Genomic DNA, 15,279 nt, shown 5'->3' with positions numbered 1-15,279 from the left:
CCTAAACCGACACCCTCAGGTTCTGGACTCCCCCACCACAGGAAAAGAACCTCATGATTTTATAAACCTCTATATGGTCACCCCATAGCTTCCAACACTCCAGGGAAAACATCCCCAGCCTATTCAACCTCTCCCTGTAGCTCAAATCCTGCAACATTGGCAACATCCTAGTAAATCTTTTCTGAACCCTCTCAGGTTTCACAACATCTTTCCTATAGGAAAGAGACCAGAATTGCATGCAATATTCCAACAGTGGCCTAACCAATGTCCTGTACATCCGCAACGTGACCTCCCAACTCCTGTACTCAATACTCTGACCAACAAAGGAAAACATACTAAACGCCTTCTTCCCTATCCTATCCTGCGACTCCACTCTCAAGGAGCTATGAACCTGTACTCCAAGGTCTCTTTGTTCAGTAACACTCCCTAGGACCTTACCATTAAGTGTATCAGTCCTGCTAAGATTTGCTTTCCCAAAATGCAGCACCTCACATTTATCTGAAATAAACTCCATCTGCCACTTCTCAGCCCATTGGCCCATCTGGTCAAGATCCTGCTGTAACCTGAGGTAACTTTCTTCGCTGTCCTTCTTTGGTGTCATCTGCAAACTTACTAACTACACCTCTTGTACTCACCTCCAAATCATTTATATAAATGACGAAAAGTAGTGGACCCAGCACTGGTCCTTGTGGCACTCCACTGGTCACAGGCCTCCAGTATGAAAAACAACCCTCCACCATCATTACTCTGTCTTCTACCTTTGTTCCAGTTCTGTATCTAAATGGTTAGTTCTCCCTGTATTCCATGAGATCTAACCTTGCTAATCAGTCTCCTATGGGGAACCTTGTCAAATGCCTCATTAAAGTCCATATAGATCACGTCCACCACTCTGCCGTTATCAATCCTCTGTTACTTCTTCAAAAAACTCAATCAAGTTCGTGAAACATGATTTCCCACGCACAAAGCCAAGTTGACTATCCCTAATCAGTCCTTGCCTTTCCAAATACATGTATATCCTGACCCTCAGGATTCCCTCCACCAACTTGCCCACCACTGACATCAGGCTCACTGGTCTATAGTTCCCTGGCTTGTCCTTACCCCCCTCTTAAACAGTGGCACCACGTTAGCCAACCTCCAGTCTTCCAGACCCTCACCTGTGACTACTGATGATACAAATATTTCAGCAATGGGCCCAGCAATCACTTTGAGCTTTCCAGATTTCTCGGGTACACCTGATCAGGTCCTGGGGAATTATCCGCTTTTATGCATTTGAAGACGTCCAGCACTTCCTCTTCTGTAATTTGGGACATTTTGCAAAATGTCACCATCTATTTTCCTACATTCTATATCTTCCATATCCTTTTCCACAGTAAATACTCATGCAAAATACTCGTTTAGTATCTCTCCCATTTTCTGCAGCTCCACACAAAGGCTGCTTTGCCGATCTTGGAGGGCCCCTATTCTCTCCCTAGTTACCCTTTTGTCCTTAATGTATTTGTAAAAACCCTTTGGATTCTCCTTACCTCTATTTGCCAAAACTATCTCATGTGCCTTTTTGCCCTCCTGATTTCCCTCTAAGTATACTCCTACTTCCTTTATACTCTAAGGATTCACTCAATCTATCCTGTCTATACCAGAGATATACTTCCTTCTTCTTCTTAACCAAACCCTCAATTTCTTTAGTCATCCAGCATTCCCTATACCTACCAGCCTTTCCTTTCACCCTAAAAGGAAATTACTGTCTCTGGACTCTCGTTATCTCATTTCTGAAACCTTCCCATTTTTCAGCCATCCCTTTACCCGAGAACGTTTGCCCCCAATCATCTTTTGAAAGTTCTTGCCTAATACCATCAAATTTGACCTTTCTCCAATTCAGAACTTCAACTTTTAGATCTGGTCAATCCCCTTCCATGACTATTTTAAAACTAATAGAATTATGGTCGCTGGCTCCAAAGTGCTCCCCCACTGACACCTCAGTCATGGATGGAAGATTGGTTAGCTAAACATGAAGTAGTAGTAGGCATAACTGGGACTTCTTCTGGTGGGCAGGAGCAACAAGTAATATGGTACAGGCATTAGTATGGAGACCGTACCTTTTACAATTTAAGTTATGACTTGAAGGGACTGAAACCACAGTTGCTAAATTCATGGATGACACAAAGATAGGAAACAAAGTTGTGAAGAGGACAAAGGCACATAGACAAGCAATGGGAGTGGAGAAATATCTGATAAATAGAATACAATGGGAAACGTGAAATTGTTTTGGCCAGAGTACGCAATTAAGTATGAGCTCTGAGATGGAGGAGGATTTGGGTGCCCTAATGCCTCAATTGCAAAAATCTACTATGCAGATGCAAGTAACTAGGAAAGCTAACAGAATGTTATTACTTATTGAGAGGGGAGTTTAATCTAAAAGTAGGGAAGTTATGCATCAATTATACTGGGCCCTGGAAAGACCAGTCATCTTACATAAGGAGGTAAATGCATTGCAAGTAGTTCAGAGATGGTTTATTACACTATCATTCACAGTACCTCTGATTTTACTAGATTATTATGTGGAATGTATGAAATGTCTTATGAGCAAAGATTGGAAAGGGGAAGCTTATATTCCCTGGCATTAAGAAAACTAAAAGATGAATTGATTGACTCATTCAGAAGGTTTTTGACAAGGTGGATTTGAAGAAGATGTTTCTCTTGTTGGACTCAGAAGTAGGGTTTAAAAATAAGTGAACACGTATTTAAAGCAATGTTTTTTTTCCCTCAGAAGGATCACTAGTCTTTGAAACTTCCTCCCTCAAAAAAAATAGTGGAAGCAGTATCTTTGGATATTTATAAAGTAGAGATAGATAGGGTATTGGTAAGTGAAGTGTGAAAGTTTATCGGGGCAGGCAGAAATGTGGAGTTGAGGTTACAATTAGGTTAAATACTAAGTAAAAACCAAAAGAACTATGCATGCCAGAAATCAGAAACAGAAATTGCTGGAAAAGCTCAGTAGGTCTGCAAATCTGTGGAGACAAATAAATCAGAATTAACATTGTGGGTCCAAAGCTGAACAGACTCATGGGGGCCAACCCTGTTGCTGACTCATATGTTTGTATGTACCATGAAGCAATTCAAGTCAGTAAGCTCAGGAGTGATGGTTGAACAGTACTTGTTGAGCATTAGGATATATGTGCACCAGAATAGTCAATCCAAGAGGCAACAAAAGATTGGGTTAGATTTTCAGCAGCAGAGGAGCTGAGGTGGGATGGAGTTCGGTAACTTTACTGAAGCAGATGTAAGTGAAATTCAGGGTCAAATACGGCTTCAAGGTTGTGAATATTCTGTTTCAGCTCGAGACAGTTGCTTGGGAAAAAGTCAGAACCAAACTGGAATGTATAGGTAGAGTTTTCAGCTGAGACTAAAGAAAGTGAATTTGGCCTTTCAAATATTCATTTGTGGATTTTTTTTTGTTTCTCAAATACTGAATGTCACTAGCAATCTGATAATTGAGAGAGAGCAGAAAAGTCAAAACAAGTGTTAGTGTGGCAGAATGTGTCAGAGTAAATGGAAACTAACATTTCAACTTGGGACATTTATAATTTCACATACATAACATAACCCAGTCAATTTGGTAAAGTAATGAAATGTTGGTGAACATTTGAACAGTTCTTATTGTACTGAAGAGTTTGCCGAAGGTCAAGAGGACAGTGTTCTCATTATTTCAACTTGGCCCCTCAAACCTTTCAAAAGGATGATTTAAACAATCTGAAAGAGGATTGTGAAAGAGAACTGTGTGCGCCAGAGTAACTACCAAAATAAAAGATCATTCCAAAAAATATAAAGCTTGATTTTTTAAAAATTAAAATTCCATCCCACCAGACTCCATGCGGTTTTAATCCTCAAGACTTTAAAACGGGCCGCATTTTCTTAAAAGACTGAAAAGGAACTCTTGATGCGGTTCTTTTCAAAGAACTTCTCCTTTTAGGGGCACAGTCAGTGGGGTTTTTTTTTGCGAAATGTGGTGTGGGTTGCAAAATTACGGCTGGGACTCTGAGGCGACTTCTTTCTGGAACCCTTGCTGGCTCATCTCGCTCATCAAACTTTGGTTTCTGTTCTGGGCTGGGAGTCATTCGGGGGCCATGGAAACGCACGTCAATTGATGGGAGGAATATGGAAGGCGAATATTTTGTTTGTGTGCCCTACAATTCGGTTTCCAACAAAAAAAAACCCGCCCCCATCCACACTTGCTCACAAGACTCTGGCTTTTTAAATCATGAGTTGTGACACCGACCCAGGGGAGGAGAACCGACATATAAACAAACCCAAAGGCTCCCGCCCGCAAGTAGCGAAGACCCTGCAGAGACCGAGGCGATTACCAGCAAGAAATGCCCCGCTAGTGAAACACACACACACAAACCCACATCCAATTCTCTAACAAAGAGGAGCAGGTTCCAACATTTGCCACACAAAGGAACATTGTCCAACCCAGTCGCATACGGGAAGAGGGTTACAGATTCCCCAGGGAGGAGACAGGAGTAACACTGAGCTCCTCTGTACCTGTCCTCGCTGACTGTGATCACCCCATCTTCCTTGGGGATAAGCACCGCCGCGTTCACCGTGTCCTGGTGCCCTTCGATTTTGTTGAGAAGGACCGGGCGGCTGGTTTGCATCCGGGAGTGGATTTCTGCCGCCATCTTTCAGCTTTTTTGGAAAGCAATCAGCTGACAGGCTCCGTTTTACTCTGGGTTTACCGTATTCACTGAAGTAGAGGCGGTGGGTACACGGCACTTGCAAGGGGACGTGCTCAGAAGACGATTGACGGCTTGCTTCGAGTAACAGATGGGTTCCTTGCGGAACAAGCATTGACTCAAAAAGTTGGCGATAAGTTTAACTTCATCACATCCAAACTATCGTGGAGTCACTTTCCCGACCATCTTTCCATTTTCCATTCATCCATTTTCTCCTTCCTATATAAAAGCTATCCGCCCCCTCCATAAAAGTGTTTGAAATCATTTACGTGTAATTATGTTTCAAAGGTAATGTTCCAAAAACAAAATCAGGACGGAACTCTTGACAATTTAGGAATCATAGTTACTGCATTCCCAGCGGCAACAACAATCCATTCTTGGACTTAGTGAATGTGCAAACTCGTTCTGATTCTGAATTGCTTCGTCAGGCCAGTGTTCATCTGTCAGAATGATAAAATAACTGTGCGACACCATTACATTTCTTTCACATATGTTGACATGTTTCAGCGTGGTGTCACGTCGTATTATACCTGCACTAACCAAAAAAAGCAACAATTTGCTTTATGTAATGATATGGAGCCAAATGCTGCCAGTTGCATGAACTTTGGCATTTTGATGAAGATTTAGAACCAAAACAGGAAGCGTTAGAAAATATCGGACCATTCAGCAGTTTTGGAGAGGACAGATAAAGGAAAGTTTCTAATCTGAGAGATCTGAAGGAAAACGCATATCAGCATTTTTAACAAAGAACAGAGAAAATGATGTGAAAGTAGAGATACACCCACACAGAGAAGTACAATGATGTATTAAGTGCTTAAATGGAGCAGGATTGGCTCATATGATTGTTGAGAATGTTATCATAATCACTTGCTGCCCCTCAATTAAACGAGCAATGTGATATGAAATAAAGGATTACAGAAATACAATTTAAGTTCTGTTGTAACAAAGTGTTCTATTATTGAAGGTTTTAATATTTTTAATGCTGTACGAAAGACGCTATCAAGTTTTAGTTGTTCATTTCAATTATTTTTATTTAATGTGATTTTAAAAATTGGTTGTTTCTTCAAATTCAGAATCACAAAATGCTGAAAAATGTATTTTAAAAAGCAAAAAAAAATCACATTTTCTGGATCAAGTATCTCCAGACCTCTCATAGAAAACAAATTGTGCTATCAATTTCCACATGAAAATGTATACCACTACAAAATAAAATGCACTTAAAGATGTCTGTGTATTCTCCCATCTCCTTTAGTTTTCTACTTGAAGGCAAGACTAACTCACAGCAGAACAATCTCCACAATATGTAAAGCAAGGAAGAATATCTCAAAATCATCCCGATTAGATTGAGAATTGAACCCAGTGCTGTTAGCAACAATCTGTCCAGATAATCCATCCAGCCGGGTAGCACTCACCCCCACCCACCAGGCATCAGAGGTACCATGGCAACGTACCCTTGTTATATGCATGCCCAAGCTCTGGAAGGTAGAGGAATTTCATTCTAGGAAACTAGGAACCTCTCCCACTTTTACTGCCTGCCATTGGAATGTGTTACAAGTTACAAATTGATACTCAAACCTGTTTGAACATGATGCATCTTCAAAGAAAATCCAAGGAAAATAAAACAGTGCAGCAATTTCGTTTCAGACAAGTAGAGGCAGAAGAGGAAAAAAAATTCATGCAGTTAATGATGCTATGCAGTCATAAGTCAATTCCGAGGATGCGAGAGAAGTAGAGGAGACTGAGGAGGCAGGTAGTGCTAATGCCACCACCCAGGCAGCACAGGGCTATCTTCAACTGGATCCATGATGAAAGCTGTACAGGTCATGAAGATAGTAAACTGCGTGCTGTGTGGCCCCAGGAAATCAATATTCATCTGAAAGGCTGTTATGTAAATAAATGTATTTGATCAGAAAGTTTAGCAGCATGAGTGCATTAGTAAATAAGATCAATCAAGGAGGTAAAAATAATAAAAGGATTGTATTGAAAACTATTTGTAACAAGATTGATGAACAAATAATACAAATTGAGTTAAAGGATTTTATTTAATAGAATTGAGAGATTTGGTTGCTGATGACTAAGGTTGAAAACTAACTACTCCAGACAAAATGGAAAAGAAGAGGGTAACGTAGACCTAAGAGTACCGACCTCCGCTATTTACACCCTATATTATTGAATTAAATGAATGGACAAAGTTAGTATATCAAGTTTGCCGATGCTACAAAGTGTGGTGGGAAAGTAACTTGTAAGGAGGATGAAGAATCTACAAAGGGCTGTGGACAGGCTATGTGATTGTGCAAAATAGTGACAAAATATAATGGGTGGAATGTGGAGCTCTCCACCTTGGTCGGAAGAATGAAAAAGCATAATATTTGTAAATGGTGAATAATATTATGTGTTGGAGTACAGAGAGATTTGTCTGTCCTTGTTTGTGGAAGATGTTAGCATAGAAATCAATTAGGAAGACAAAACATGTGTTGGCTTTTCCTGGGAATAGTAGTTGGGAGTACAAGACAAAGAAAGTCTTGTAGAGGATTTGGATTACAATGCATTGTTCTGATCAGTGTACACAGAAACATAGAAAGCCTTGGAAGTGGAGTAGTTTTGCTATAGTCATTGAGTACACTCAAGGCAGAAATCAGTTTGAGAAACATGGGGCTCAAACAGAAAACTGGAGTTGCAGCAGATTACTTTAGATTCCCTACAGTGTGGAAACAGGCTCTTTGGCTCAACCAGTCCACACCGACCCTCCGAAGAGTAACCCACGCAGACCCAGTTCCCTCTGACTAATGCACCTGACACTACGGGCAATTTAGCATGGCCAATTCACCTGACCTGCACGTCTTTGGACTGTAGGAGGAAACCAGAGCACCCGGAGGAAACCCACGCAGACACGGGGAGAATGTGGAAACTTCACACAGACAGTCGCCCGAGGCTGGAATTGAACCTGGGACCCTGGTGCTGTGAGGCAGCAGTGCTAACCACTGTGCCACCCGAGATGCTGATATTGGACGGGAAATCAGACCATGGGAATATATGGCTTATTTCTACTCCTTTTTGCCAGATTCTTATGTTATTAAGAAACATTTAGATATACTTACACATATTTGTAACCATATATATCAACATAAACATCTAGGTCTGACAACTTGCAGGTACATCAGTAGGTGCAAGATATCAATGTAAGTATTTAATAATTATTACACATATTTCTAGGCAATCACAAAGTAAGTGCTCCTTAATATCTATTTACATTCAGCATTGTATAAGAGAAGTATCAATAAGAAATAATAATGTTCCACTTGTAGTGCTTCACATTTTGTCTACAAAATTTGAGGTTGAACTCCATTCTGACATGTTTACCTGCAAATTATAAGCCGCTTTGCTTGATGCATGAGGCATTGTTTTCGGGATTATTTTTCCAGAACATGTAATTACAGGACCCTTCTTTTGTCATCTAGTTAGAATGCTTATATTTCATGTAGAATTATATTGCTTTCTGTTTGCAGGTGCACGCACATTGTGAACAGCACAAAACGTTATTTTCAGTTGTGAATTATTATTCACAAGGGCCTTTTGTCCTTTCCTATTATTGAGAAGTTGCACAGGAAAGTTTCTGTGTGAAATTCTCATGTTAAGTTTAGTTGCGCTGTTTCCTTCTGGTTCACATAAAAGCTTATCATATCCTATTTATACATATACACATCCTGATGTATTTCTTTATCTACAGACTTGTCTTTCTCTTTTCTGTTCCTAAATATGGCTTTACAGGCAGCCTGCTCATGAGCCATCCTGACCTTTACTTTGCCAGGATTTCATATTTCCAGAGAATGATTAAGACATTCATGGATTATATCATTCAGACATTTAGTATTACCATGGAAAGGGTTTTAATTTATTTTTCTTATCCTTCCTAATTAGTGAAGTCTTGGAATTGACAATTCACTCTACTTACATCAAATATTGGCTTTCTGTAAAGATAATATGTCCCAAAATACTTTCATTTCTACAGAACAAGCCACAACGTTTACTTATTCTTTTTGTGCTATATCAGCTAATGAGTAACAGCTTTTATCCAGTTTCCTCTTGTGCTCACAGAGGTTAAAGTCCATGTTTCTTTCCTGAATAAGATACAGATATGGTGTTAAATTTAATCCAACAATGATTGATCAATTTCATATTTTTATTGAGGGTATAAAAATCAGACACAAATGGAAAAAGGAAGGATTTCCTGTATTGAAAACAGGATCAGCCACAAATTATGTCCAAACCATTACTTTCTGTCTGTTTGTCTTTTACCCATCTTGTAACCACGCTTCCATTTATGCCTTTAAAGTTCTTTAACTTAGCACATATGAATAAACGTTTACACCTCACCTCATCAAGTTAAATTTCAAAATCCATATACATAATGCCCAAACAATTATTTTATTGGTATTCACATTTTTGTTCCTACGATATGTTCCAAAATATTTTCTATTTTCTTTGCAAAATTATCTACAGTTACTTACTGGTTCTTTCCTATTGGTATTCATTGTTTGAACAATTTGCATATTCTTTTCTGTCTTCAGCCACAATTTAAGAAGTACACATTTAGACTATCTACAATTTGAGTCAAAAGACACTGTGGGAGAACAGAAAGGCAATTAAGTATCCTGATATCCTGATAATTTCTCCTGGAGGTTAAAATGTGCAGCAGTGTACCAGATCTTTACTATTGCATCCCGTTATGCACCAGTTTTTCCTCTAACAGAGACATGTCAGTGAGTATCCTGTAAAGTGTTTGGGTGATATGGCTGTCACTATTAAACAACAGCCAATATGTGATTAGATTCCATACCGTGTGGAAATAGGCACTTTGGCCCAACAAGGTCGCACCAACCCTCCAAGGAGCAACCCACCAGACCCTCTCGCTAATGCATATAATACTTTGGACAATTTAGCATGGCCAGTCCACCTGATGTGCACATCTTTGGATTGTGGGAGGGAACCAAAGGACCTAGAGGAAACCAATGCAGAAATGGGGAGAATGTGCAAACTCCATACAGACAGTTGGCCGAGGTCGGAACCAAACCCAGGTCCCTGGTGCTGTGAGGCTGCAGTCCTAACGGCTGAGCCACCATGCCACCCTTATGTGTGAGCTGTAAGTTGCACATGCCATGTTTGGGACAATGAGTGTGAGGATAACATAAACCATATGCCCTGAAGGGTTGAATACTAATTTACAGCAAAAGTTGATGCATGTGTGGTGGAGCAGTGAACTTCTACAATGAGTAAGACTGGTAGAGAAATTAATGAACTGGAGATTAACCTTGTCAACATGAACAACTTGTGTTAAATTAGTAAACATCTTCAAGCAGTGTATGTTTGTTTTGAAAGTTATGCTTGAGGCAATGACTTCTGCCATCACCTCTTCACACTACTCCCTGAACATTATGCTCTGAGGGCCTCCTAACTTCTTGAGGACATGGGATATTTCTCCTTCCCATATAAGAACATAAGATGTAGGAGCAGGCATTAATACTTTTGGTCTGGCATTCATTATAATCTTAACTGATCTCTTTCTGCATTATGCCCATATTCCTCAGTTCATTTGATAATCAACAATCTATCAATATCTATTCTGAGGTTCTCAAGGACTGAGAGCCGAGGGCAGGGAATTCGAAAGCTTCATGACCTGTGGAGAGCATTGTAAATAAATCTTATGAGAAAATCTTGATGCAGACGTCATGTTCGATTCAATAGTATTTCACAGCACAACCCCTATCCACAAATAAGTTGATGTATAGCATTTTGGTACAATAAACAAGGATAGGGCTTATGCAATTAATGGTATGGCCTTTGGAAGTGGTGTAGAACAGAGAGACCTAGGGATTCAGGAACATAATTCTTTGAAGTTTGCCACACATATGGACAGGATGATTAACAAGGCATTTGGCACACTTGCCTTCATTGAGTATAGGAGTTGGGAATTCATGTTGAGGTTGGGCCCGAAGTTGGTGAGCTCTCTTCTGGAATACTGTGTCCAGTCATAGGAAAGATATTACACTGGAGAGGGTTCAGAAGAGATTTACCAGGATGTTGCTGGGCATGGAAGGTTTGACTGATAAAGAAAGATTGAATAAACTGGGATATTTTTCACTGGAGCACAGGGGATTGAGAGATGACTTTACAGAAGTTCATAAAATAATAAGGAGTATAGACAGGGTTAATGGTATTTACCTTTTCCCTAGGATGGTGAATTTCAAAACTAGGGGCACATTCTTAAGGTGAGAGAACAGAGATTTAAAAAGAACACAAGGGGCAATTATTTTACACAGAGAGTGATTTGTATGTGGAATGTACTTCCTGAGAAAGTGGTGGATGTGGGTACAATTACAATGTTTAAAAGACATTTGGATAAGTATGTGAATAGGAAAGGTTTGGAGGGATGTGGGCCAGGAGCAGGAAGGCGGGACTAGTTTAGTTTGTGGTCATGTTCAGCATGGATTGGTTGGACTGAAGTTCTGTTTGTATGCTCTATGACTGTATGACTCTGTAATTTTACCTGAATACCTGGCAGGAACAAAGCATGCTCTGGTTTTTAGAAAAATGTATGTACACACATATGAATTAGGAGCAGGATAAGGCTATTTGGTCATTTGAGCCTTTTGCAACATCTTATAAGATCAGGCTGATCTGATGGTGGCCCAACTCTACTTTCCTACCTTCCTCTAATGAACAAAGGCATCAATAACCTGCCAATTCAGTCTTAAATATATTTAATGATATTTTCTCCAGTGCTCTGTGTGAAAGTAAATTCTACTGACTAATGACTTTCTAAGATAAAACATTTATTCTCCATCTTAGCAGAGATCTCTTTCAATAAAGCCACCCTCTGTTCTGGATCATGCATCAGGGGAAACACCCTTTTCACATCCAGCCTGTTGTCCCCTCAGGATTGCAGAATGAGAAGCTCACTTCTCATTCCTCTAAATTCCACTGAATACTGGACCATCCAATCCAAATTTTCCTCGAGATCATCCTTTCATCACAGGAATCAATTGAGTGAACCTTCTTAGAACTACTTTGAGAGTGGGGTGCTGGAAAAACACAGCAGGTCAGGCAGCATCCAAAAAGCAGGAGAATCGATGTTTTGGGTAAAAGCCCTTCATCAGGAAACCTTCTCCTTCTTAGAACTACCGCTAGTGCAATTATTAGATTAGATTACTTACAGTGTGGAAACAGGCCCTTCGGCCCAACAAGTCCACACCGCCCCGCCGAAGCGCAACCCACCCATACCCCTACATTTACCCCTTACCTAACACTACGGGCAATTTAGCATGGCCAATTCACCTGACCTGCACATCTTTGGACTGTGGGAGGAAACCGGAGCACCCGGAGGAAACCCACGCAGACACAGGGAGAACGTGCAAACTCCACACAGTTAGTCACCTGAGGCGGGAATTGAACCCGGATCTCTGGTGCTGTGAGGCAGCAGTGCTAACCACTGTGCCACCGTGCAGATGTAGATATAGTCCTTAGGACTAAAGGGATCAAAGGGTATGGGGAGAAAGCCGGTACAGGGTGCAGAGTTAGATGATCAGCCATGATCATATTGAATGGTGGAGCAGGCTTGAAGGGCCAAATGACCTATTACTCCTATATACTATATTTCTATGTTAAGCACTGTAGTACTTAGAACTCAAGGTATGGTCTCACCAACAATTAATACGACCGTAGCAAAACCTCAATTAAGAGCAAGGTATTGTGGATGTCAGAAATCTTAAATAAAAACATTAAGTGCTGGAGAAATTCAGCAGATCTGGCAGCATCCATAGAGAATGAAATGGAGTTAATAATGTGAGTCTGATATGACTTTACTTCAGCACTCTTTGGAATTCCTGCCAGGCTTGTTGAGTTTCTCCAGTACTCTGTTTTTATTATGACAAAACTTCCTTACTTATATAATTAATTCACCTTGCAATAAATATCAAACATAATCATTTTCATTGTTCCTTACTCCCCCATTCAAAGCCAGGATGCGAGTGCGTGTGGTTGATACCACTATCAGAATACTACTTGCCCTTCCAATACTCTTTTGTCTCCCATCCATATTTGTTAAGTTGCCCCTTCCCCTTTCACAATTGTTATCTACTCTGCATCCCATAATGCTGCCTTCACTCTCCACCAGCACTGGTGCTTGACAATCCTCTTGACTTTCAGCAGACAGAACAGACTGTGCCCATTCCCTGATCAACTTGGAGAGACACCTCAACTGATGCATGGGCAGACCCCTGATTGATCTCTGTGTAGCGCTCTGACTGACTTATTATAAATCCCCTGACTGGTTGAACCGGAGAACTTGGATTTCCCAATTTCTTCACTGGTAGAGGTACAAAGCCCAGACCCGGGTTGCTCCAAGTGGCCTACTGACCATGTCCTAATCCCTGGAAACTACCATTGACTAAATGTGTTGGTACTCCCTGACTGAAGGGTGTCTTTGCTGATCAAAGACTTAGAATTTGGGACATGCCCATTGGTTTCAGCATTTGCATATAAGCTGTTCACACATGGTGAGGGTATGACATTGACATACCATGGTTCTATATGTCAATATGTCCACCCCATTGATCACTGTCGATAATCATGATATCTGTGTAACTTTGTATCTACGCTAAACAGCAAGGCAAGACAGAAGTACTTTGAGATGACTGTGGCCAAAATAAATCAAGGCAAGGAAGAGATGCTATGAGCATCCAAGAAGGTACAAAGTGAGTGAGCACTACGAGAGCAAGTAACAACCCCTGAGATGCACTCTTGCAATGCTTGAGATAGCCACCTGTCCTACATGCAAAGTGTCTTGCAGCAGCTTTACAGTGAATATATGAACATATGCAAAAGGAACAAGAATAGTCCACACAGCCCTTTCTGCCTGCTCCATAATTCAACAAGATCATGGCTGATCTGATTTCAATCACAACTCTACATCCCTGCATTTCCCCAATAGTCTTTTATTCCCTTAGTAATCGGGAATACCTCTGCCTTAAAAATATTTAAAGATTCAGCATCCACTGCCTTTTTAGATTAGATTGGGTTCCCTACAGTGTGGAAACAGGCCTTTTGGCCCAACAAGTCCACACCGACTCTCTGAAGAGTAACCCACCCAGTCCCATTTCCCTCTGACTAATGCACCTAACACTATGGGCAATTTAGCTAAGCCAATTCACTTGACCTGCACATCTTGGGATTTGGATTGTTGGGAGGAAACCCACGTAGACATGGGGACAATGTGCAAACTCCAGACAGGCATTCACCCGAGCTGGAATCGAAGCTGGGACCCTGGTGCTGTGAGGCAGCAGTCCTAACCACTGAGCCACCATGCCACCACAAAACAGATTTCCAGAACAGGCCCCAGCAAGATTTGCACTCATGACCGCTGGTTTACAACACCAGTGCTCTAACCCCTGAGCTATGGAGCAGGTGCAATGAAGAAGGTAATTCCAAAAACTCACAACCCCATGAGAGAAAATATATTTCCTCATTTTTTTCTTAAATGTGCAACAACTTATTTTTAAATTAATCCAAGTCCCTAGTTCTACAATTTCCCATCAGCGGAACATTCTTCCAACATCCAGGGTAAAGTCCCTAGGATCTTACACCAATTAATCAAATTACCTCTGACTCTTCTAAGATCCAGAGGATATAAGCCTAGCCTGTCTAGCCTGTCCTGGTAAGGTCATTCACTCATTCCAAGTAATAGTCTATTGAACTTTGTCTGAACTGCTGCCAATTCACTAACATCTTTCCATTAGCTCATTGACCAGTGCTGCATAAAGTAATCCAGATGCATACTTAACAATGCCCCTATAACAGAAGTATAACCTCCTGATTCTAGTGTTCATATCCCTTCACAATAAAACATAACATTTTATTAGCGCTCCTAAGTAATTGCTGAAAGGCGTCAGTGTCCACTCTAAAGTGCAACATTGAAATGAAGAAATGCATTGTAAGTGGATCAAAGATGCTCATGAAGGTGCAGTGAGGCTGGTACATGTCCTATGCCAACCTCTGTGGACAGGGATGTGGGTGGTCACTATCCTTGGAACATAACCTGACTTCAATGTCAGAAATTGTCGCCATCTCATTTTTATCTGGTACATGGGAGAACAGAAACAGCATATCAATGAGGTAAAATTTGACAGTAATCAAATGTAAATGCATTCAAGTAAACTTCTCACTGGCCAATAACATGATTCTCATCTTGCCTTTTCTCAATTTCAAGAATCTAATTTGCAATTTTTGTCGTATTTTCCTACTTTACTCACCATTTCCTGGATAATGAAGAAGGTGTTTGGTATGCTTTCCTTTATCGGTCAGAGTATTGAGTCTATTGGGATTTACGTTGCAGCTGTACAGGATGTTGTTTAGGCCACTTTTGGAATATCGCATGAAATTCTGACCTCCTTCCCATCGGAAAGATGTTGTAAAACTTGAAAGGGTTCACAAAAGATTTACAAGGATGTAGCCAGGGTTGGAGGGTTTGAGCTATAGGGAGAGGCTGAATAGGCTG

At 40.7% G+C, this 15,279-nt stretch overlaps 1 protein-coding gene across 1 annotated transcript in view; it reads right to left on the bottom strand.

The window, feature by feature from the left end:
- Window positions 1-4,896, bottom strand: part of wdfy1 (WD repeat and FYVE domain containing 1) — an 83,511-nt gene extending 78,615 nt beyond the window's left edge. Inside the window, 1 exon segment of the mRNA XM_072572769.1 lies at window positions 4,540-4,896. Coding sequence (XP_072428870.1) covers window positions 4,540-4,676 — 137 coding nt within the window. The 5' untranslated portion in view covers window positions 4,677-4,896.
- Window positions 4,897-15,279: the final 10,383 nt, after the last annotated feature.

This window comes from Chiloscyllium punctatum, chromosome 6, assembly GCF_047496795.1.
Source record: "Chiloscyllium punctatum isolate Juve2018m chromosome 6, sChiPun1.3, whole genome shotgun sequence".
In the NCBI taxonomy this organism is placed as follows: domain Eukaryota; kingdom Metazoa; phylum Chordata; class Chondrichthyes; order Orectolobiformes; family Hemiscylliidae; genus Chiloscyllium; species Chiloscyllium punctatum.
The sequence above is the reverse complement of the archived record's forward strand: the minus strand, read 5'-3'. Positions and strand labels throughout refer to the sequence as shown.